Source organism: Hemiscyllium ocellatum, chromosome 23 (genome assembly GCF_020745735.1).
Source record: "Hemiscyllium ocellatum isolate sHemOce1 chromosome 23, sHemOce1.pat.X.cur, whole genome shotgun sequence".
NCBI lineage: Eukaryota > Metazoa > Chordata > Chondrichthyes > Orectolobiformes > Hemiscylliidae > Hemiscyllium > Hemiscyllium ocellatum.
Window position 1 is genome coordinate 51,454,824 of NC_083423.1, and position 25,358 is coordinate 51,480,181.

Below are 25,358 nucleotides of genomic sequence, written 5' to 3' on the forward strand. Positions count from 1 at the left end.
ACTCTTGGTCAGTAGGAGTTTAATGCAGATTAACAATACCTCGTGCAGAACCACTAACATATGCAACAACCTTAGATACTGTTCCTGATTGAGCTGGTGGTAGAAGCACCCTCTAGTTCAATCTCACTTTCTAATAAGAACACTCAACAGCCGCACTCCTCTTTCCTCTGCACACTGCTTTCCCCTCTATCCGCCCAGGCTCCATATCCAAGTCTTGTTATTCGTCAGGAGAGAGACTTTATCAAATCTCCCTATTGCTGAAAGGAAACTTTCTCCTTCAAGGTTTCTAGGGCATACATCATGTCCCTGTTGGAGTTAAGGAGGTTGACAGGCAACCTTACAGAAGTTTATGAGGGGGAGTTAATGGTAGGTGTCTTTTCCCTAGGATGGGGGATTTCAAGAGTAGGGGTCACATTTTTAAGGTGAGAGGAGAGAGATTTTGAAAAGGCACGAGGAATAACATTTTTACACAGAGGGTGGTTTGTAAGTGGAATGAACTTGCTGAGGAAGTGGTGTATGCGGGTACGGTTCCAGCATTTGAAAGACATTTGAGTAAGGCATGAATTGGAAAGGTTTGGAAGGATATGGGCCAGGAGCAGGCAGGTGGGACTACCCTAGCTTGGGGATTATGGTCGGCCTGGACTGGTTGGACTGAAGGATCTGTTCAGAAAAGGTCCAGATGACATTTTCAGCTTCTGCCACCTTTGCAACATTGGCTCTATGAAAACCTAATTTTGCAGCCTTTGTTACTGCAGAACATTACAACAAACACATTTAGTAGATGCGCAGGAATCAATTAAAGTGGCATATAAATCTTTACTTCAAATCTATGACTCAGGGATCTTCCTGCCTTTGTATAAATTGTAGCAAGTGTTTGACATTCAGCATTCTCACACTCATCCTGATTGGGAGCAAAACGAAAACCTTTGGCAACAGGTCTCACCTTTTGACAATGATACTGTAGTTCACCCTGCTTCGAAAACAAAACCTACAAAGTGTTTAGTGACTCTCTTTCAGGAACATTTGTGTAGTGAAGTGGGCCAGTATTTGGTTAAGCTTAAATGATGAAAGGTAAGTATTGCAAACCCATTCTATAATAAGATTGTATTCTTAAGATTTTAATCCATCCATTTTACAAGCATAATATGTATGCCTTTTGCAATTAGATATCTTCAACCTATTAACATGATGTGGTCACTGGGTCAAGAGAGAAGGCGCAGCAGAACTGAACATCCTGTACTAAGACAGATCGCATCACCTACATGCACTGACTATTTGATCTACAAAGATGAAGGGATTGAGATCTTGTCATAATTTATTTCAATAATGAGGTTTCCTTTTGGCAATTTCACACTTTCTAGTATAGAACATTGTTTTACGATAGTTCCTAACCTAGATTTTCTGCTAAACGTTGAACAAAAGGATACCAGTGTAATAATGGTTATGAAAATATGACAACTGAAGGCCACTTGGCCCTTCATGGCTGATTTGTTTTTAATCTCAACTCTACGTTCCTTCATATCCCTGACAATCTTCCATGCTCTCAGTCATCAAGAATCCACAGGACTCTGCCTTAAAATATTTAAAGACTCCGCGCTCACTGCCTTTTGAGGAAGGGAATTCTAAAGGCTCACAATCCTCTTACAGAAAGAAACATGTTTCCTCATCTCTCTCTTAAAGGGGTGCCCTAAGTTTTCAAACTGTGCCCCCAGTTCAGATTTTCCCACAGGAGAAACATCCTGTCAACGTACACCTGGTTAAGACTCTTCATGATCTTATGTTTCAATGAAGTCACCTCTGATTCTTCCAAACTCTGGAGGTTATAGGCATAGCCTGTCCATCCTTTTCACATAAGGAAATAAGGCCATAAGACCATTGGAGCAGAAATTAGGCCATTCGGCCCATTGCGTCTGCTCTGCCATTCAATCATGGCTGATAGATTTCTCAACCCCATTTTTCCACTTTCTCCCCACAACCTTTGATCCCTTTGGCAATCAAGAACTTACCTATCTCTGTCTTAAATGACTCGGCCTCCACAGCCTTCAATGGCAATGAATTCCACAGATTCCCCACTCTCTGGTGAAAGACATTTCTCCTTATCTCCATTCTAAAGGGTCTTCCCTTTACTCTAAGGCTGTGACCCCAGGTCATCATCCCTTCTGCCAATAGATACATGGTCCCATCATCCACTCTGTCCAGGCCATTCAGTATTCTGTAAGCTTCAATCTGAACCTCCCTCAACCTTATAAAGTCCGAGTATCTGCTTATTCCAGATATTATTCAAATAAATCTTCTTTGAACTTCTTCCAAGGGAATCCTAGAATCAATGTGTTAACATCTTTCTTTAAACATGGTTACCAGTACTGTATATAGAACATATCTAAGATGGCGGCAGAGTAGCAGTGCTCCTGCCCGGAGCTCATCTGCTCCTTCTGCTTTTATTTAACTTTTTTTCTTCCTTCACAACATTTTCTTCCTTACTTTAATCTACTTACCTTCTGTGGAGAGATCCAGCCAGGGCAGGGGACAGAGAGACAGCTGGGGGGTGGGAGGGGAGCGAGAGTGCAAGCACAGCACAGGGGAGATTGAGCCCAGACTGGCAACCATGAAGGTCCGTTGACATCTGTGACGAGGGCAGGCAGCCTGATATCTCCCGGCATCTGTGGCGGTGTCAAGCGTAGGGAGATCGGGACAGAGAGGATTGAACCCTTGTGGAGAGTGGCTAAGTACTTACGAAGGACTGCAACATGTACTTTTAACTATATTTATTACTCCACTTTGTACCCAAGATTTTGTATCTAGGTACCTTTGGAACTACCTTTGCAAACCTTTTCATTGTACTCCTGTACCTCTGTGTTTGAGTACACGTAACAACAAAACCTAATTCTAATTCAGTCACACTAATGCCATGCATAACAAGATAACTCATGTGGTCAGATTACTTATACCAGACTGTTTTCCCTCAAGTGTAGAAAAATTAATATTGATCGACTTGTGGTGTTTAAGATGATTAAATGTTTTATCTGAGAACATAAATGGAAACCATTTCCTCTGGTGACAAATTCAGAACAAAGAAAGAACCTCAAAATTGCAGCTTGGAGATTAAGGGTGATGTCAAGTTATTATTGAAATTATCTGGTGCCATAACTCTTTGGGGTAATGCACTATAAATCAAGCTCCATTATTCCCAGACATGAATATCTACTGAAACCAGTAAATTTCCCAAATCTACATTGCCATCTAATATAAGTTAAAAGCAATGCACAATGGGCTTTTTTTCTCATTAGGTAAGTAACTACTTTTTGCGTTTAAGTTGTTTTCAATCAAATGGCGAATAAGAAACATGAATTGCTAACATAATACAGAATCACAGAATTGTTATGGTGTAGGAGGAGGACAGTCAACTCGCCATACCTCCTCTGGTTCTGTTACCCAGTGACAACCTCATGCCTTTTCCCCAGAACTGAAACGGTGCACCATTTTACATTCTCATACACGTAGAGATACAATTATTGTATGTGGAGAAAGAACAAAAAAAAATCAGAGAAGTACAGAACTGGACCAGCCTTCACAGTTCTTTTCAATTACTTCAGACTCGTTGCTGACGACATGAGGTTATGGTACACTGATCCTTAGCTTTCCACTCACTTGTTGAAGACTTCCCCTCTTTTCTTTTTGTGTGGGATTTGCAGAGACAGGAGTTCACCAGGAAAGGTCAGGAGAAGAGGTGGCCACCTGGGATTTTTTTTCTATTTCACCACACACCGAAGAGAGAAGAAGGGAGATGCTTTTTCTTTGCTGAATGCATTGTCCATATACACGGCTATAATCACCTGCCCAGGAACCAATCAGGCTACTTTACTGAGCTCTCCTGAGCCCACAACAATTGGTACCAGTTGAAAAGTCAATTAAAAGTCTGTGGGAAGAATTGCCCTGAATACACACAGGCAATACTAATCTGTCAGGTATTCTCCCTTATTGCTCCAATAAAGCAACTGTATATATACTGATAATAAGCTCCTGTCATTTGCTTTAAAAACTACAAACATCTTCTTATCCCGTTCCCTTGGTTTAAAGCAGTAGTTTTTTTTCCCACATTTAGTCCACAGTTCAATAAGATAAAAATGGACTTTACAATGGTCATTTATTCATTCATACTCATTAACTTTTGCTGAAAACAAATGAGCTAAAACACACAACGCATCTAGACCTTGCTAAAAATACTATGTTCTGAATGTAAGCCCTTTCTTTCTGGTATCACTCATCTTGACAAATTCATGAAGGATGTTGATAACCAAATGTACTGGGATGTTGTAACTGTTTGAAGTGTTTAGTGAGAAACACTAAGCATAGTGCAGCATGTTTTCTGTGCACCCACAAAAGAAAACATGGTACAGAGATATTTCATTTCCAAAGGAATAAGTTATGCTCAGTGTGCAACTGCTTGATATCTGACTGATTATGTTATCATTTGTCACTGCTGTTACTTTAAAGTGATTTTAAAATGTCTTGCAAGCGTGCTTGGATTTGTGTTCTGAATTGATGGTGAAATTCAAGTGCTTTTTAAAACAATTTTCCAATTGCCCTTGGCTACTGCTACAGTGCCACATAAAACTGACATCACAATTTATCCCAGAACCATGACTCATTAAATAAGCTTCTAATGTATTGCCAGCAGTGTACACCTGCCAAGTAACTGTTCAAGAAATACTAATATTCTGTTCACAGAGATGCTCTCGATTCCCTAAGACAGAAGTTTTATGGTCAGAAATACTTTGCCCTGAAGATGCAATATCCAATGGAAATCATTATGTATCATTGAGAACCACGGGAGAAGTGCCCAAAGATTGGAGAGTGGCTAGTGTTCTGTTATATAAGAAAGGCTGCAGGGAAATGCCTGAGAACTACAGACTTGTGTGCCTGACATCTGTGATGGGTTAGTTGTTAGAGTGGATTCTGAGAGACAGGATCTACGGACGTTTGGAGAGTCAAGGATTCATTTGGGATAGTCAGGGCAGCTTTGTGGATGGGAAATTATGTTTCACATTGTTTGATTTCATTTTTGGATAGAATAGTACAGTGTGGAAACAGGCCCTTCGGCCAACAGGTCCACACTAACACTTCGAAGAGTAGCCCACCTTGACCCATTCCCCTACCCTATTATCCGATATTTACTCCTGACTAATGCAACTAACCTACACATCCCTGAACACTATGGGCAATTTAGCATGGCCAATTCACCTAACCTGCACATCTTTGGATTGTGAGAGAAAACTGGAGCACCCGGAGAAAACTCGCACACTGTGCAGACTCCACACATACAGTTGCCCGAAGCTGGGATCGAACCCGGATCCCTGTTGCTGTGAGGCAACAGTGCTAACCGCTGAGCCACCATGCCACCCTTTTTTGTAGGGGTGACCAAGAAAGTAGATGAGGGCAATGCAGTACTCATTGTCTACATGGACTTTAGCAAGGCCTTTGACAAGGTACTATTAGATTACTTACAGTGTGGAAACAGGCCCTTCGGCCCAACAAGTCCACACCGACCCGCCGAAGCGCAACCCACCCATACCCCTACATATACCCCTTACCTAACACTACGGGCAATTTAGCATGGCCAATTCACCTGACCCACACATCTTTGGACTGTGGGAGGAAACCGGAGCACCCGGAGGAAACCCACGCAGACACGGGGAGAACGTGCAAACTCCACACAGTCAGTCGCCTGAGGCGGGAATTGAACCCAGGTCCCTGGCGCTGTGAGGCAGCAGTGCTAACCACTGTGCCACCGTGTCGCCCTTACTGCATGGTGGATTGTTGGGTAAGGTTAAATCTCATGGAATCCAGGGAGAACTGGTCAACTGGATACAAAGTTGGCTTCATTAGTTGTGAAAATTAGGCAGCATGGACAAGTTGGGCCAAAGGGCCTGTTTCCATGTTGTAACCCTCTATGACTCTGACCTAACTAGTCACTGACATAAGGCAGGGCTATTTAGCCACATGCACCAGTTTTCATGGAACATCTCTTAAGCACACACAACACAGACAAAGGATTTTCACTAACATTAGTTATTCCTGCACAGACCTCTGAGTTCTGTGCAAGGTATATTTAAACCAGAACAGAAGTCATAATGTGGAGGGTGGTACAGTGTGGGGTTGCTTAACAAACATCTCCCACCATTCAGTAATCAAGGAAGTAAAGCTCTCGCAATGAACAAAATCCTCTTGCAGACTCTGTCTTTTTTTTGTTTACTTTAACTGGTGCCCTGTTAAAAGTTCACACACTGCACTTCACAGTTATGAATTTTAAGACCGCAGATCCAAGCATTATGTCCATTATTCATTTAACATTAAACGGAATGCAATGAACTATATCTGGATTCCAAATGTATTGAACACTGCCTTACAATTGGTTATACGTTGTGCAGTTAATTATGCACATGCATGGTGAGACATTATTTGGACTACTCCAATTAGCCTCAATGATCAATGCAAGCTCCAGTTATTGATCGATGCCTCTAAATCCCATCAATAACTTAGTAAAATGTAAACAGACAAAAACAGAAATCGCTGCAGAATCTCAGCAGGTCTGATGGGGAAACAATAGCAATGTTTCGAATCCAGTGGCCATTCCTCAGAACGTTCGATTTTTGTCACTGGACCGGAATTGTTAACACTGTTTCTCTGCAGACACGCTGAGTTTCTCCAGCATTTTCCGTGTTTGTTAGTTTCAGATCTCAAGCATCCGAAGTTCTTTATTTTATTTTAGTATTCAATGTTGTAATTTTTTTAAAAATTGTATTTTGTAAACCTCTATAGGGTCACCCCCAGCCTTTCAGCCTCTCCCTATAGCTCAAATCCTCCAACCCTGGCAATATCCTTGTAAATCTTTTCTGAACTCTTTCAAGTTTCACAACATCTTTCCAATAGGAAGGAGACCAGAATTGCACGCAATATTCTAACAGTGGCCTAACCAATGTCCTGCACAGCCACAACATGACCTCCCAACTCCTATACTCAATACTCTGACCAATAAAGGAAAGCATACCAAATGCTTTCTTCACTATCCAATCTACCTGCGACCCCAGTTTCAAGGAGTTATGAACCTGCACTCCAAGGTCTCTTTGTTCAGCAACACTCCCTAGGACCTTACCATTAAGCTCCGCCCTAATCAATTCTCTTTGTTACTTCTTCAAAAAACTCAATCACGTTTGTGAGACATGATTTCCCACGCACAAAGCCATGTTGACTATCCCTGATCAGTCCTTGCCTTTCCAAATACATGTACATCCTGTCCCTCAGGATTCCCTCCAACAACTTGCCCGTCACCGAGCTCAGGCTCACCAGTCTATAGTTCCCTGGCTTGTCTTTACTGCCCTTCTTAAACAGTGGCACCATATTTGCCAACCTCCAGTCTGCTGGCACTTCACCTGAGACTATCAATGATACAAATATCTCAGCAAGAGGCCCAGCAATCACTTCTCTAGCTTCCCACAGCGTTCTCGGGTACACCTGATCAGGTCCTGGGAATTTATCCACCTTTACCCACTTCAAGACATCCAGCACTTCCTCCTCTGTAATCTGGACATTTTGCAAGATGTCACCATCTATTTCCCTACAGTCTATATCTTCCATATCCTTTTCCACAGTAAATACTGATGCAAAATATTCATTTAGTATCTCCCCCATTTTCTGTGGCTCCACACAAAGACGGCCTTGCTGATCTTTGAGGGGCCATATTCTCTCCCTATTTACCCTTTTGTCCTTAATATATTTGTAAAAAACCTTTGGTTTCTTCTTAATTCTATTTGCCAAAGCTATCTCATGTCCACGTTTTGCCCTCCTGATTTCCCTCTTAAGTATACTCCTATTCCTTTGTACTCTAAGGATTCACTCGATCTATCCTGTCTGTACCTGACATATGCTTCCTTCTTTTTCTGAACCAAACCCTCAATGTGTTTAGTCATCCAGCACTCCCTATACCTACCAGCCTTTCCTTTCACCCTGACAGGAATATACTGTCTCTGGATTCTCGTTATCTCATTTTTGAAGGCTTCCCATCTTCCAGCTGTCCCTTTACCTGCGAACATCTGCCTCCAATCAGCTTTTGAAAGTTCTTGTCTAATACCGTCAAAATTGGCCTTTCTCCAATTTAGAACTTCAACTTTTAGATCTGGTCTATCCTTTTGCATCACTATTTTAAAATGAATAGAATTATGGTCACTGGCCCCAAAGTGCTCCCCTACTGACCCCTCAGTCACCTGCCCTGCCTTATTTCCCAAGAGTAGGTCAAGTTTTGCACCTTCTCTAGTAGGTACATCCACATACTGAATCAGAAAATTGTCTTGTAAGCACTTAAGAAATTCCTCTCCATCTAAACCTTTAAAACTATGACAGTCCCAGTCTATATTTGGAAAGTTAAAATCCCCTACCATTACTACCCTATTATTCTTACAGATAGCTGAGATCTCCTTACAAGTTTGTTTCTCAATTTCCCTCTGAGAGTCACCCCTCAGCCTCCGACGCTCGTAGTAGCCATACTCAGATGACAAACAACATGAATTCGATTGGGACAACACCACTACTTTAGGGCAGGCCAAACAGAGAACAGCCAGGGAATTCCTAGAAGCATGGCACTCATCCACGAATTCTATCAACAGACACATCGACCTAGACCCTATATACCAACCACTGCAGCGGACAGCAACTGACAACCGGAAGCGGCAGATTCAAACCAGTATAAATGCCGGAGGAATCAGCACAGAAGCGCTTCACAGGAGGCTCCCAAGCACTGAAAATGTCACCTAGAAAGGGGACAAAACATTTGCAACAAAAACTCCCAGCTCAGCAAACAGAACCACAACAACTCTCTGTAATCTCCCTTCAGAATCTCAACCTTTTCCCTTCCTATATTGCTAGTTCTAATGTGGACAATGACCTCTTGCTGGCCCCTCTCCCAGGTGAGAATATTCTGCACCCTCTGCAACAACCTTGATCCTGGCACAGGGAAACAACACACCATTCTGCTTTTTCTCTGCTGGCCAAGAAAACATCTGTCTGTACCTCGGACTACAGAATCCCCTAACACAATTGATCTCTTGGAAGCCGACAAACCCCTTCTTGCATTAGAGCCAATCTCAATACCAGAGACTTGGCTGTCCGTGCAACGTTCTCCTGAGAACGTAATGTGGAAAAATGTGATGCTATCCTCTTCCTTAGGGGAAGCAGGTATAGAGGGTATTTCTGAAATGCTAAGAGGTTGGAAAGCAGAGATGTATGATAGGATTTTGTCAAAAAGCACTGAAGGTTATCATGCGGGTGCAGCACGTTACTTGGAGGGTTAACAGAATTTTCACCCTTACTGCAAGGGGATTTGAGTACAGGGGTAGTGAAATCTTGGTTCGATAGTTACACCACATCTGGAGCAGTGTGTGCAGATTTGGATTTCTCATCTTAGGAAAGTTATTATTACCATAGGCGAGTGCAGCAAAAGCCCATCAGGTTTGTTCCCAGGATGGTGAGACTGCCCTATGAAAAGAAATGAGGTGATCTCATTGAAATTTGCAAAATACTTAAAGGATGGACAAAGCAAGACATATCTGCTTTTTTGGGAGTCTCGACCCAGGAGTTACAGTTTAAAAATAATGGGGATGCCAGTTCAATCCACGATGAGAAGAATTCCTTTTACTCTGAGCGTTGTGAGCTTTTAGAATTCTCTACCACACTGTGGAAGCTCAGTCTTTGCCTATGTTTAAGGTAAAGATTGATAGATGTCTGATCACCAACTATATGCAGGGCTATGGGGATGGGGTGGTTAAAAGGCATTAATGTGATTGATCAACCGTGAACATATTGAATGGCAAGGCAGGCATGAATGGACTGAATGGCCTCATCCTGTTCCAATGTTTACACTAAATGTGGGATGGTGTAGTGTTACATCACACTTTGGGAATCTGAGTTATCGGAGCAACATGCAAGTTGTAGCCTAGAGCTCCACTTTGCTTATAGAATCTCTACAGTGTAGAAAGAGGCCATTTGGCTCATCGAGTCCACATCAACCCTCAAAGATCATCCCACCCAGACCCAACACCATCTTTGTAAGCCTGCATTTTCCATGGCTAATTCACCTAGCCCACATAACCCTGGACAATGAGCAATTTAGCATAGCCAATTCACCTAACCTGCACATCTTTAGACTGTGGGAGGAAATCAGAGCACTCAGGAAACCCACGCAGGCATGGAGAATGTGCACATTCCACTCAGACAGTCACCAGAGGATGGAATTGAACCCAGATCCCTGGCGACGTGAGGCAGTAGTGCTAACCACTGAACCACTGTGAGTCCTTATCATTTCTTCCCATCATGTGGTTGACAGGAATCTCTCCTCACTACTGACTGCCACTCTTGGAATAATTTTCTTGGAATAAGTTTATAATCACTTTGTTTTATCACGTTATGAACATACCTTTCAAACCACTACAAATGCCGGAGGAAAGATCACAGAAGCGCTTTACAGGAAGCTCCCAAGCACTGAGCAGGTCACCTAGACGGGGGACGAAACATCTGCAACACAAATTCCCAGCTCGGCGAACAGAACCACAACAACGAGCACCTGAGCTACAAATCTTCTCACAAACTTTGAATACCTTTCTCGGCCTTTAAGTCCTGGGTTAGCCTTAAACTCAGACCTTCTGGGTTAAAGACAGGGACATTACCCATTGTGCCACAAGACATCTTCACTGTTAGTGAGAAAACCGTTAGTGGGAAAACCAGTATCACTTCATAAAATTGCTACAGTTCAGATGTAAATACAGCTTAGGTTTCGAAGCTAAACTCAACCTTAATGCTTATCCTGAGACATGTGACAGTGCCATTTTAGACAGCGGTCATCAACAGGAAGGAGAAAGAAAGATGATGGTTTGAAACAGGGGGAAGGGACAAGGGCACAGTCCATGAGAAGTGTTTTCAGGATACTATGAAAGAGAGAGGGCAGTAATTGGAGATGGAACATGGGGGAGATGACTAGATGAGTGGCTGTCCATCATAAAAAGCAATGAAAAGTTGCTGAAAAGATGAGAGGTTACCTACAGTGACACATAGCTGCAAAGATCACATGTAGGAGGTAGGAGAAGAGGTGGTCATTGAAATATTTAAAGAGGAGGACAAACATTTTCTATTGCTGTTTCTGAATTGCAAATAGATGGCTGTCTCTGTAGGTTGGCATAGAAACAAGGTTATTGCCCACAGTTTCCATGGTGAACCTATGCCTGCACATGTACTGCTCCTTGTCAAATGACCCTTGTGGAAGATCAGGGTCAAACAACCTGCACTCATGTCCTCTGGATTCTATTTTCCTTTCATCTCCTGATCTACCATGCTGTACATTCCATTGAGTATGTCAATCATGCTCACTGAAAAATAAAATTTGTCAGTTACTATTTACCTCTGGTTACCTACATACATTTATCTACTTCATTATTTTTTCTCAAGACAGATTCAATCTATAGAGGTGAATCTGTACAGACACTTTCAATTGACATTCTATCATTTTTACTCCCATGTCAACTCTCTCTCTCTCTCATGTGAGCAAAGAGATTAGCATTTCTTTTCACTGATTCTAAGGCATTAATGTCGTCAAAACAGTGGCTCCATGTATTTTAATCTTATTGTCACACTTACAACATTCCGTTTAGATCTTAAATGTGTAATAAATTGAAACCATACCGATCTGAAACCATTCCCTCTGCAATTTCACACACAAGGACAAAGAGGAGAATGAATGTGAGAATCCATCGTAAACTGTGTCCAGGGAAGTGCAACCATGTGTTATGGTGGATCTGAACCTTTGAACTTTGGCTTCCCCAACCTGAAATTGAAAATGCAATTCGGTTTTAGAAAATAGATGAAAACAGAACATAAATCTGAAGAAAACATATTGAAATATGCTTTAAAAAGCAATTTTGATTTTGGGTGATTGTACAAAGCAAGCAATATCAGATCAGCCTGTCATTGTTAATCTCTCATTTTCAATCACATCGATTTCAACATAAAAATTGAGAGAATGTACTCATGGGTGGTATCCAATATCACTCACTTTACTCTTGTGCCCAGAATCAAAATTATTGCCATCAACTCTAAACTGCACACGACATATATTGGCTTAAACATGCTTTTGCTTTGGTCCATGATTATAGAGTACACTGTTATAATCTAGTGACCCCAATTGTTTTGGGGAAATGTCCAGTTGATGTTAATATTGGTCAAATCAGATTCCCAACAGAAGTGTGGCCGGATATATCATAATTTCTGAAAAAAGATGTTTACTGAAGTGATCTTTTACTGAAATATAAGTGCACAATGTTGCAGTCTTTGTTTTAACAATGAGACAAAACAAAAGTTTATCAACAACAGAAATGAAAACAGAAATGGGAGGACAGAATTGAAGTAGAAATGGTACTGAGGAAATTATGGAGTTAAAGACTGACAAATCACCAGGGTCTAATAATCTACTTTCCTCATGAGTAAAGAAAATGGCTTTGGAAATATCAAACGTTTTGGTGCTCATCTTCCAAAATTCTGCAGAATAGTTCCTACAGGTTGGATGGGGCAAATGTAACTCCACAATTTAAAAAGGAAAGTAGAGAAAACAGAGAATTTCAGACCAATTAGCCCAACATTGGTAGTGGGGCAAATGCTAGAGTCCATTATAAATTATGTGTTTAAAAGCTATTTGGGATTAATTAATGGGGTTTGGCCAAACCCAAGTTTGGGTTAATGAAAGGCAAATTGTACACAACAAATCTCTGCAGTATTTTTCGGATGCAACTTGTCAATGAATAGACAAGGGAGAACCAGTGGACGTGATGTATTTGGATTTTCAGAAAGGTTTTGAAAAGGTCCTTCGTAAGAGGTTAGTGGGCAAAGTGATAGCTCAAGAAATGAATTTAATATATTTTTGGTATGGCTTGAGAAACATAGAAAATAGGTGCAGCAGTAGGCCATTGATTGACAGACAGGCAGCAGAGAATGGAATAAATGACTTTTTTTCTTAGCGACATGTTATATATAAATGTCCTGGATGAGGGAACCAAATGCAACATTTCCTAGTTTTCTGACAAGACAAACTGGGTGCGACTGTTGAATGTAAAGAAGCTTCAAGCTGATTTAGACAAATTGAGTGAGTGGGCAAACGCATGGCAGATGCATTTAAATGTGTGTTAAATGTAAAGTTGTACACTTTAATGTTATAACGGAAAGGTGTGGTATTATTTAAATGGTGACATATTGGGAAATGCATATTTACCGAGGGATCTGGGTGTCCATGTACACCAGTCAATGAAAGTAGACAGGCAGGTGCAGCAATTAGAAAGACAAATGGGATATTGGTCTTCATTGTCAGAGGATTTGAGTTCAGAAGTCGGGATTCTTTTCTTCAGTTATACAGGCCTTGATGAGATGACAACTTGAGTATTGCATGCAATTTTGGTCTCTCTACCTAAGAAAGGATATACCATAGAGGGAGAGCAGCAGAACTTCACTAGGCTGACACCAGAGATGGAAGGACTGTACTAGGAGGAGAGATTAATTCAACTGGGTTCTATTCACTTGAGTTTAGGGGCGAGTAGGGAGCTGATTGAAATGTATAAAATACTAACAGACAATGCAAGGAAGATGTTTCCCCTGGCTGGGGAGTGTAAAACCAAGAGAAGCAGACTCTGATAGAACAGTGAGGACAGAGATAAGGAACCATTTCTTCACTCGAAGGGTAATGATCCTGTTGAAGTCTCTATCACAGAAGGCAGTGGAGGCTAAACCTTTGGATATTCAACATACGGGTTGTTTTTTTAGATTTTAAAAGCATCAAGGGGTATAGGAAGTAAGCAAGAATATGGCATTGAGATAGAAGATCAGCCATGATCACAAATGAATGGTGATGCAGACTGAAAGGACAGAACGATCTACTCCTGCTCCTGATTTAGACATTTCAAATGAAAATAAATAAGAGGAAAAATCACTATTTCTTTAATACACAGGCTCAATTATTTTAAACAGACAGCAGAAATAACCCAAACATGGTACTGCTTACAAACATTGCTGCAATTCTAAGAACATCCAGTTCTGCACCCATTCATTTTAAGAGAGAGATTTGTCTGCTTGATCTTACACTTGGATAGTTTGAAGTGATTAAAATTTTAACTCATCTGCAGGAAGTGTAGATAAGTATTTTCTAATTATTATTACATTTGGGACTTAGTTTCCTTCTAGTGCAAAATTATCCCCGACACTTAAAACTTCAAAATCTTAACTTTACTCTTTTCAACTGACAGAGTCCCCACACTTTGGTCTGAGACTAATAATAACTTCTTGTTCTGAGATCATTGTTACTTTAAACTTTCTCTTCTCAGAAATGCAACTTGGCACATGTTACTCAATTAAAAGGCTTCTCATCATTTTTGGAATTTAATATATGCTTTCCTCCTGAATGTCTTACCAGCATGACTCTGGAAAGTTCCCTCCCTAGGAACTCTGAGCAACTGCCTCTTCTTTGGAATTATGGGTATTGTAGTTTTTGTTTATTTTACAAAAAAGCCAATTATCAACTCCTACACACCCCACCTCCAACTCAGATCTCCAAGAACCCAAACTCAGCAAAAGCATGCTAGTGCACATGCCCACACATATACCTCAGTGACACAATAGAAAATTAAGTACACATAAAATGGTTGGCATTGTGGCTCAGTGGTTAGCATGACTGCCTCATTGTGTTAGGGATCCACATTCGTATCCATCCTTGGATGACAGTCTGTGTGGAGTTTGCAAGTTCTGTGTTTGTGTGGGTTTCTGTCGGGAGCTCCAGTTTCCTCCCACTGTCCAAAGATACACAGGTTAGGTGTATAGGCCATGTTAAATTGCCTGTCTTCTGCAGGCTATGTGAATTAGGCATTGGAAATGAGGGGTTATAAGTGTAGGGGATTGAGTTTGGGAGAGATGATCTTCGGAGGGTTGGTGCAGACCTGGTGGGCTGAACAGCCTCTCTCTGCGCTGTAGGGATTCTTGATTCTATGTCATCCATCGTGGCTATAGTCCATGTGATGCAAGTTGGCTGCATCATGGAAGTTTCACAATCCAATTACATAGAGCCATGATAGCTTAGGATACATGATCATTATTACATTATTTCACAGAGAAAGGAATCAATATCTATTACCTTACTGAATTACTTTGCGCCAACATAAAAATGGCAATTTAAAGAATGTTTAGTTTCCCTCTGACAGATTAGTTTCATTTATTGATTTACATACAAAGCGCACATTTTACTGACTGCTTAGTATTAATACTGTTTTAATTAATAAGTAAAATTAACAAATTAATAATTAATTATTGTTACATTTAGTTTTCTATTTGTCTACCAATTGTACAAATAACCTTTTCTTCAGCGGGTTTACACCCTCTGGGAGACAATTTGAGGAAACTCTCCACTTGATAACTGGATGATTCTCAAAACCTGCAGAAAAAGCGTAAAGCAGTCTTAAATTATTGAGCCAGAAGACCTCTGCTCAACAGGCTCCCCAGATGACAGCATTAAGAGTGCTGTATTACTGAATTTCAAATGGAGTTCTTACCCAGCTGAGCAGAACTTTTTAGGAAGGCTAAATGAGTTGAATCACAATAAGATCCACAATCTAAACTATCTACTTAAAAGTCAGAAGTCACATGACACCAGTTTAATCATCCATCAGGTTTATTTGAAATCACAAGCTTTTGGAGTGTAGCCCCTTCATCAGGTGAAGTGAGAGAAGCACGGATACAGAATTCATGGGCGGACAGATCAAGGGCAAAGAGATGAAAATATCATACAAAAGGTTTAAGTGGAGTGTCAGATAATAAGTCTCTATAGGTGATCAAATGTGTCACACTGTCTAATGCCCTTGATCACCTGGAGAGACTTATTATCTGACACTCCACTTAAACCTTTTGCATGATCTTTTCACCTCCCTGCCCTTGATCTGTCTGTCCATAAATTCTGTATTTGTGTGTGTTTCTCTCTCACTACGCCTGATGAAGGGGCTACACTCCAAAAGCTTGTGATTTCAAATAAACCTGATGGATGATAACCTGGTGTCATGTGACTTCTAAGTTTGTCCACCCCAGTCCAACACTGGCAACTCCACATCATGTCTAATTAATAAGACTATTAAGCCATGAGACCCAGTAGCAGGAGCAGAAACATGCTATTGAACCCATCAAATCTACTCTGCCATTCAATGAGATCGTGGCCGATCTGATAATCCACAACTGTCACATCTCTGCTTTACTAAAAGGTGTCTGGTACAGATGGCAGCCATCATATGTTGTTACACCACCCCGACAGAAGCTTCAGCCTCTAGACCCCCTGCCACAACTGTATTGTGTACAGTTCTGGTCGCCCATTACAGGAAGGATGTGGAAGCATTGGAAAAGGTGTAGAAGAGATTTACCAGGATGTTGCTTGGTCTGGAGGGAAGGTCTAATGAGGAAAGGCTGAGAGACTTGGGTCTGTTCTCATTGGAGAGAAGAAGGCTAAGAGGGGATTTGATAGAGACATACAAGATGATCAGAGGATTAGATAGGGTTGATAGTGAAAGTCTTTTCTCTAGGATGATGACATCAGTTTGTACGAGGGAGCATAGCTACAAATTGAGGGGTGATAGCTTTAAGATAGATGTCAGAGGCAGGTTCTTTACTCAGAGAGTGGTAAGGGCGTGGAATGCCCTGCCTGCCAATGTAGTTAACTCAGCACATGGATGATGGGATAGTGTAGGGGATGGGCTTAGATTAGTTCACATGTCGGCGCAACATTGAGGGCCGAAGGGCCTGTTCTGCGCTGTATTGTTCTATGTTCTATGTTCCACTCTGCTGGCTATCTCCTCCCCCTCTCCTGCTTCTGGATATGTCCCATGTTGCTGTTGGATGTATTCCTATCCTCTCTGCTTGGCTGACCTTTATCCACCCCCCCCCCCACCCCCAACAGCTCACAGGATCCTATCAAGCTACTTGTGTGCAAATCGATCACTGCCCCACCTCGTGAACAGATGCAATGTTTCCAGCAGTGGTTCAGCAAGAGCAATCTTCCAGTGCCCTAATCTATAGCCAGATGGTATTGTAAAGAGATGGTCAAGGCCCCCACTACTTCCCCTTCCTTTTACTCATCAATGTGAGACATGATTCATTCATGGCAATTCATCATTTTCAAAGATGCTAATTCAGTTCACACTTCCTCTCTATATTTCTCCCATCCTGTGTTATTTTCAGTTTGTGATATCTCAATGCACCTATGACCCTTGGTCTGAGGGGTCCCAGGGTTGGGAGGATCTGTGGAGAAGCCTTAGCTTCTCTGTTATTATACAGATCCTGCAGGCAGTACACACTGCTATCATTGTAAACCAGTGGCAAATGTCATGAAGTTGAAGTGGGTGTAGGTGTAATCATGGAGTCTGCCTTGTCTTGGATGGTGCTGAACTTTTGAGGGTTGTTGGCATTGTACCCATCCAGAAGAATTGAGAAAATTCCACCACACTCTTGAACTGTGTCTTATCAGTGCTGAAAGATTTGGGCATGCCATAGAATTCCAGTCTTCAACTTCTTCTTATAGATGCAATATTCATATGGGCCGGCCCATTTAGGTTTCTGGTCAATTGTAACCACCAGGGTGATGATGGTTTGCCAGTGATCCCATTAGTGTCAAGAGGAGGTGGTTAGTCTCTCCTTCTTCTGAAATGGTAATTATCTTGCCCTTAAATGCCAGCTAATCAGACTAAGCCTAAATATTGTCCAAATACTTCCTAAGGTCAAGCGAGTCATTTGCATCCCATTTTTGGAATGTTAACGATTTTTAAGGTCACTGCTTTACTGAGGTCTGGAAGAAACCAAATTGAACATCGCTGAGCGGGATATTGATGAGCAAGACCACTGTATTTGGCTAATAATAGAGAATAGGCTGATGGGGCAGTAGTTGGCAAGATTGGATTTGTCTGGCCTGTTGTGAACAGAACACCATGGGCAATTTTCAACTTCCACAAAGAGTCAAAGAGCCAAACAGCATGGAAACAGGCCCATCAGCCTAACTTATCCAGGCCAACCAGGTTTCCCAAACTAAGTTAGTCCCATTTGTCTGCATTAGACCCATATCCCTCCAAACCTTTCAGATCCATGTACCTGTTCAAATGCCTTTGCAGCTGCAGTTACCACTTCCTCTGGCCATACATGCACTGCCTTCTATGTGAAAAGGTTGCCCCTCAGGTTCCTTTTGAATTTTTCCCCTTTCACCTTATATCTATGCCCTCCAGTTTTGGGCTCCTCTGCCCATAGAAAAATACCTTATCCACATCCCTCTTGATTTTATAAACCTCAATAAGGTCAGCCCTCAATCTCCTAAACTCCAGGTCAAAATGTCTCAGCCTATTCAGCCTCTCCTAATAACTCAAACTTGACAGTCTTGGTAACATTCTTGTAAATCATTTTTTCATTCTTTCCAGTTTAATAACATCCTTCCTGTAGCAGGGTGACCAGAATTGTAATGCAGTGCTCCAAATGTGGCAATATCAATGTCTTGCACAGCTATAAAATGATGACCCGACTCCTGTACTCAATGCTCTGACCAATGAAGGTAAGCATGCCAAATGTCTTTTTCTCCATCCTGTCCACCTGTGATACCACTTTTAAGGAATTATGCATTTGCACCGTTAGGTCTCCCTGTGCAACCACAATCCCCCAGGGCCCAACTATTAATGCTGTATCCTTCCCTGGATTATCTTGCCAAAATGAAATACCTCACATTTATCTGAACTAAACTCCATCTGCCATTCCTTGGCCCACAAGATCACATTGTATTCTTAGATAACCTTCTTTACTGCCTACTACACCATTCACTTTGGTGTCAATCACAAACTTAGTAATCATGCAGAATCCCAGTGTCGTAGCAATACTGGGACAGCTATGTTAGATCGATAGTTACTTCTGGAGTAGTTTGGTCTTCAGCATTATAGCCAAAACAGAGTAGGGCTCAAAGCCCTTGCAGTGCCTAGTGCATTTAGTCATTCTTAATATCACAGGCAGTGAATGAAGTTCAATGAAGATTAGTATCTACGATGTCAGGAATCTCAAGTAGAGGCCAATGTGGATCTTCAATTTGGCACTTGTGCCTGAAGGCATTTGCAAATGCTTAATTCTTACCTCTACCACTTGGTTGGATTCTATCATTATTCACTATGGGAAAATGAACACGGGAATTAACAGCAGGGTTAGGTACCTTTCAAAACCCCAGGCCCACTTCATCATTCAGTGAAATGATCAATGATCTGATTGTAACCTCAAATCCATATTCCTGCTGACAATAGGCTTACATCCTTGCTAATTAAGAATCCATCTACTTCTGCCTTAAATGTATTCAAGGACATTGCTTCCATTTTCATAGCTTTTAGAAGATCATAGAATAGCAACAGTGTGGAAGCAAGCTGTTTCCCTTTGAAGGACATCCCACTCAGAGATACCCTATCCCTGTAACCCTGCATTTCTCCTGGCTAGTCCATCTAGTCTGCATATCTTTGGACACTATGGACAATTCAGCATGTCCAATCCACCTAACCTGCACATCTTCAGAGTGTGGGAGGAAACCCACGCAGACACTGACAGAATGTGCAAGCTCCACACAGACAATCACCTGAGATTGGAATCAAACCTGGTCCCTGGTGCTGTGATGCAGCATTGCAACCCACTAAGCCACCGTGCCACCCCTTCCTTTGCAGGAAGCAGGGTTCAAAGACTCATGACCCTCAGAAAAAGACAGCTTTATCAAGTTAGCATCTTATTTTGAACTGTTGCTGCTTGTGGTGTGCCCTTGACTTTTTATTGAGCTCTGGTAATCCCCTGCCCTGAAGCAATGGTAGATAGAGTGAGGGATCATGATGTTGATTGTGAAGTTTCAGGTTGTGATAGAACACAATTCTGTTCCCAGTGCCTTCAATGTTTCATGGATGTCTGGTTTTGAGCCACTAAATCTGTGGCTAATTTATCCATGTAGCATACTAGCAGGGCTGTGCAAACTGCTGGGGTTCACCTTCATTGTGAAGCTGGGATTGTGGAATGGTCACTCTGACTAATACTGTCATAGGCAAATCTGCCTGAAACAGGGAAGAGTCAGGCCAACTTGGTCGTTGTCTTACCACTTGTCACAAGTCCAGTCCAGCAGTTGACAAAATACGAAAGCTGGGTAAACAACCACTATGGGAGCATCATTTACAGTCATTGGAAAAACACCATCAAAGCAACACTAGTTAATATTATAGTCACTGATCATTCCAACATCATAAAAAAATACTGCTTCTGATATATTTAATGTATTTTCTGTTCTGTGGAAAAATAACCTTTATCAACATCAAATATAGCAGTATTCATTTAATAGACAGCCCCATCCTTTACATAAATATTAATAACAACTCCTCATACTCCATCGCAAGATAACAAATCAGTTTTTTAATGATGCAATTGTGAAATGGTGCAATAGTAAAGTATTTTAAGTACTTTCTGACAGTAAATGGTTCATTTTATGGATTTGTGAAGGCTGTTTGTGAGTATAATTTTTTGCGATCTCCATAATCTCTTAGATCAAGATCGAAGGATAATTATTAATACACTCAGGAGAAAGCAAAAGAACCCAAATTAGAAGTGGCATATGTCTTCTGCAGAAAACCATTGTGGAAAAATCGATTAACCAGTTTTAGGTAGACAGTTTAGGTATTTTCCTTGTACATAGTCATAGAGTCATACAGCACGGAAACAAGTTCTTTGGTCCAACCAGTCCATGCCGTAATCCCAAACTAAATTAATCCCACCTGCCTGCTCCTGGCCTATATCCCTCCAAACCTTTCCTATTCATGTATCCATCCTGATGGTCTTTTATATTTGATTTCTGGTGACAGTCTCAATTCTCTTTCAGTTCTATACAACATGTTTCATCCTTAGTTACTTTTATCGAAAAGGAGACAACACTGCATCACAACTAATGGCTGTTAAGTGTTTTATATCTGGAATTTGATAGATTAAGAAACAAAGATTTACATTATGATCTCTGCTAAAGTAATCACAATTTTTTAAAAAACTATTTTAGGTAACTTCATACTTGCACAGAATCTGATTAAACATTTTTTGTTCCTGTTGTGATTGTAACGAGGTCAGCCGAGTGGACCTCATAGAATATGAGATCCATGATCGGACCAGATTAACAGGCCCAAGCAGGGACTCCTGGCTGACAGATATAAACAGGAGCGTCATAGATTCCGCTAACTCTAAGCGCTGTCTCTGAGGAAGCTGGAACAGGGTCAAGTGTGTGAATAAAGGGTGACTTGGTAACAGGATAGCAGCTTCTGTGGAGTTTTCAGTTCCCACATGATTTTATTCAGAATGTTCAGTTATACTCAGAATGCAATGTGTTTTGGGATATTCACCAAATTCTTAGTAAATTATGACTACAGGTACAATATCTCGAATCCAGCATCCTTTGGCTGTGCCAGATTTTGGGTGTTTCCAGGTTTCAGTTCAGATGAATCAGTCCATAGGCAGTTCAGATCAAGCCAGGTCAAATTGCAAGGGGGTCAAGAGATGCTTGGAGCACAGTATAGAGCATTTTGTGAAACTCATTGGGGGCCTCACCGTACCAATGCAGGACACAGCTGCAGAATCCAGGTAAGATTTTTTATTACTCAATTAGAATTAGGTGTACCGGACAGTGAAGAAGGTTACCTCAAAGTACATGAGACCTGGATCAGATGGGCCAATGGGCCGAGGAGTGTCATTCAGATAAATGTGAGGTGCTGCATTTTGGAAAGGCAAATCAGAACAGGACTTATACACTTAATAGGAAGGTCTTAGGGAGTGTTGCTGAACAAAACAACCTTTGAGTGCAGGTTCATAGCTCCTTGAAAGTGGAGTCTCAGGTAGGTAGGATAGTGAAGAAAGCATTTGGTGTGCTTTCCTTTATTGGTCAGAACATCGAGTATAGTAGTTGAGAGGACTAGTTAGACCACTGTTGGAATATTATTTGCAATTCTGGTCTCCTTCCTTTTGGAAGAATGTGGTGAAACGTGAAAGGGTTCAGAAAAGATTTACAAGGATGTTGGAGGATTTGAGCTACAGGGAGATGCTTAATAACTAGGGTTGTTTGCCTTGGAGCGTTGGGGGCTGAGGGGTGACCTTATAGAAGTTCATAAAATCATGAAGCGCACTGATCGGGTAAATAGATATGGTCTTTTCCCTGGGATGGGGGAGTCTAGGACTACAGAGCTTAGGTTTAGGGTGAGAGGGGAAAAATTTAAAAGGTACTTAAGAGACAACTTTTTCACGCAAAGGGTGGTGCGTGTATGGAATAAGCTGTCAGAGGAAGTGATGGAGACTGGTACAATTCCAACATATAAAAGGCATCTGGATGGGTATATGAATAGACAGGTTTTAGAGAGATATGGGCCAAGTGCTGGCAAATGGGACTAGATTAATTTAGGATATCCACTCGGACGAATTAGACCAAATGGTCAGTTTCCTTGCTGCATGTCTCTATGACTCTAACTAATGCATGTAGGTTACAAAACTTTCTGGTTTCAGATGCTGCTGGTTTTTGGTACCCAGATTGAAATACCCTACCTGTAAAATTCATAGAAATATTCAAAGCTAATTGTCATGAGCAGGTGCTAAAATAAAACCAGGAAATGCTGAAGAAACTAAGCATGTCTTGCAGAATCTATGGAGAATGAAGCAGACTTAAAGTTTCAAGTCCAGTTTGAGTATCCACAATATTTCCCTTTTACTGGCAGGTACAATTTGGTTAATCTTGTTAAAATTTCTTACTTAGAATAATAAAGAAGAGCAAAGCAAGTAAAAAAAAAATGTTTTCCCAATTAATAAAGAATTTCTAAACACATTGAATTAGTTAACAGTGCAATAAGGCAGATTGTACAATCTCCTGAAGGAAAGTTCTGCATTATTCTTTCCTACTATTGGAACTGCTCAAGAGTATCACAACCTCTTCCAGCTTCTCAATCATTTTCCACCACACACAATTCTAAACTATCTGCATATTTCCACATTTAGCAAAACCTGCTTTTACATCCTCTTTTGATCCTCTATTGGGAACTAAACAGGTTTAATAGTCTGAGCTTGAACTCCCACAAAGCTATTCGTTCTCATTCCAAAATTTCAGATTTGTAGGTGTCTTCTTGATATTTCTCATTGTTCAAATCACTCCACAGCTACACCCCTCTTATTTCCATAATCCAATCTAGCTCTGTAATCTGCTGAGTAATTTGCACTCCAAGTTTAGCCACTTGTTTGATAATAAATTATTGATTTTATGATTATTTGAAACAAACTGGTTGATCAATCTTTTCCTATTATTAAGTCTACTCTATGATTGGTATATCAGGATTTCATTTAAATTGAAGTTGTACTCCAGACAAACAACGCACTAATCTTACCTTGGTTGTAACAATGGGACCAGATGGCTTTGAGGAGGTACCTAGATAATGTTGCCTTAGAGACTCCAGTACTCTGGACTATCAGGACATTGGTGAGATTTTGATATTATGGCACCACTAAGAATGAGATGGCACTGAAAGTCACATATCTTGTCAATGGAAGCAGTGTGCTACAGGTTATGTTCTCAAATTAAACTCTCTTACAGGATAGGTGACTAACCTAGAACATAATCCTCGAGACATATTTCCAGGAGGCTTATGTTATGGACCAGACCGAACCTCTTCAAAATATATTAAGATAGTCTAGATCCTAATCTTTTCTTATTTTAAAGCAAAGTGTAAGGTGTTGAATTCCAGATGCAATTTGACTGGTCAAACTACCAGATTTAAAGTAAAACAGACTTCATTCCTACCTTGTAGTAAAAATGCAACAAAGGAAAAAATAAAGAAAAGATTGGTTTTGCTATAACTCTATCAAAATGTTTACCAAAAATAGATACACTCACTATTATTAATTAACTGTTTCAATACAGTAATATCCTATCAACACTTCTTTTACAAAGGCATATTCAGAAAAACAGATTGTCGAGCATGCAACTCCAACAGCAGGAAGAGCACCCCCACTTTTTGCTGGAGGAAAACACAGCTTCCACATCATCAAAACCCCAGCAGCAACTGCTGCTACTAAAAACTAAAAATCCTGGTTCTATAGGAGCTTGAACCCACCCATTCAGGCTGCATCTATTGTTTTGGCTTTTAAAATAAAAGGCCTCACAACCTGTTTACTCTAGTGGCTCTGCATAGAGCGCTCACCACTTTTGTCTTGAAATTGCTCTTCAAAAACAAAAGGACAAAATACTCCTCTTAAAGCCATAGTATCATTACTCCTAAAGAACAATAAAATCCAGGCCAAGCTTCAGATCAAATGCAATATAAAGCTGAGTTGGAAGGAGGCCTGTGATGAGACTATAACCATGGACAATGCAGAAAGAGATCTTTGCAAGGGAGTTCACTTCCTGAGGGGAGGTCTAATGACCATCAGTGAGATCTAGACTTCAGCAGCCACATTAACAGTTTGAGTGCAATGACTGTGCTAATTAATAACAATTTAAATACCTGCACAAGCAGTTTGTCTGTGTGAAAATCAGTCATATCCAGCTAGCATGCAAGAGTCAAAAAAAACGAGCTTAAGAGGTCTCAGTCGTCAAAATCGTGGTCCCTCGAAATCTAGTTCAGGAGTTTGGAGCTTCTCAAGTGAATGTATGGTAAATGTGAAAACAGAAGTTGATGTTATCGATCAGGAAGGTCAAGAGAAGCAGTCAGTCAGTGATCAAAACAACAAGTGGAAAATGAGACTAAGTGAGCTGAAGATATAATTCCTGCACCTACAGCAGAAACAGAAGTTAAAGGTTCATGATGAACTTCAATTGTTGATACAGCTTTAGAGCATCTGTTACCTCAGAAGAAGAGTACAAGCAGTACCTAAGTGTCATCTCCTTATATAAAACTGCTGTGAAACTGATGAGTTATTCTAGTAACAATATTCCAGGTGAAGTTAGTGTTGTGGTTGGGATATAAGGAGGCATCCTTCACTTGAAGTTGGTCGTAGTCGATGGCAACAAGGTTCGTCTGATAGAAAGAAATTGTCTTAAGACAACACAGTTAAACTAGTCAGGATCAGAATGAGTACCTCAGTAGAAATGCTAAGAGAGCACAAAAAGGTTTTGAATAAGGAGGGAAAAGATAATATAACCTTCACTGTGATATTAAATATCATAAGCTGAATTCTTGCAATTATTGTCACTGTTTCAAGATTTAATTTTGCACCCCTGAGTTATCTGTGAATATTACAAATGA

The 25,358-nt window shown here is 40.9% G+C and overlaps 1 protein-coding gene across 1 annotated transcript in view; it reads right to left on the reverse strand.

The window, feature by feature from the left end:
- abcc9 (ATP-binding cassette, sub-family C (CFTR/MRP), member 9) overlaps positions 1 to 25,358 on the reverse strand; it is a 196,065-nt gene that overhangs the window by 163,290 nt on the left and 7,417 nt on the right. The window contains exon 2 of the mRNA XM_060843242.1: positions 11,725 to 11,866. Within this exon, the coding sequence (XP_060699225.1) occupies positions 11,725 to 11,866 (142 nt within the window). The remainder of the gene's footprint in view (positions 1 to 11,724; positions 11,867 to 25,358) is intronic.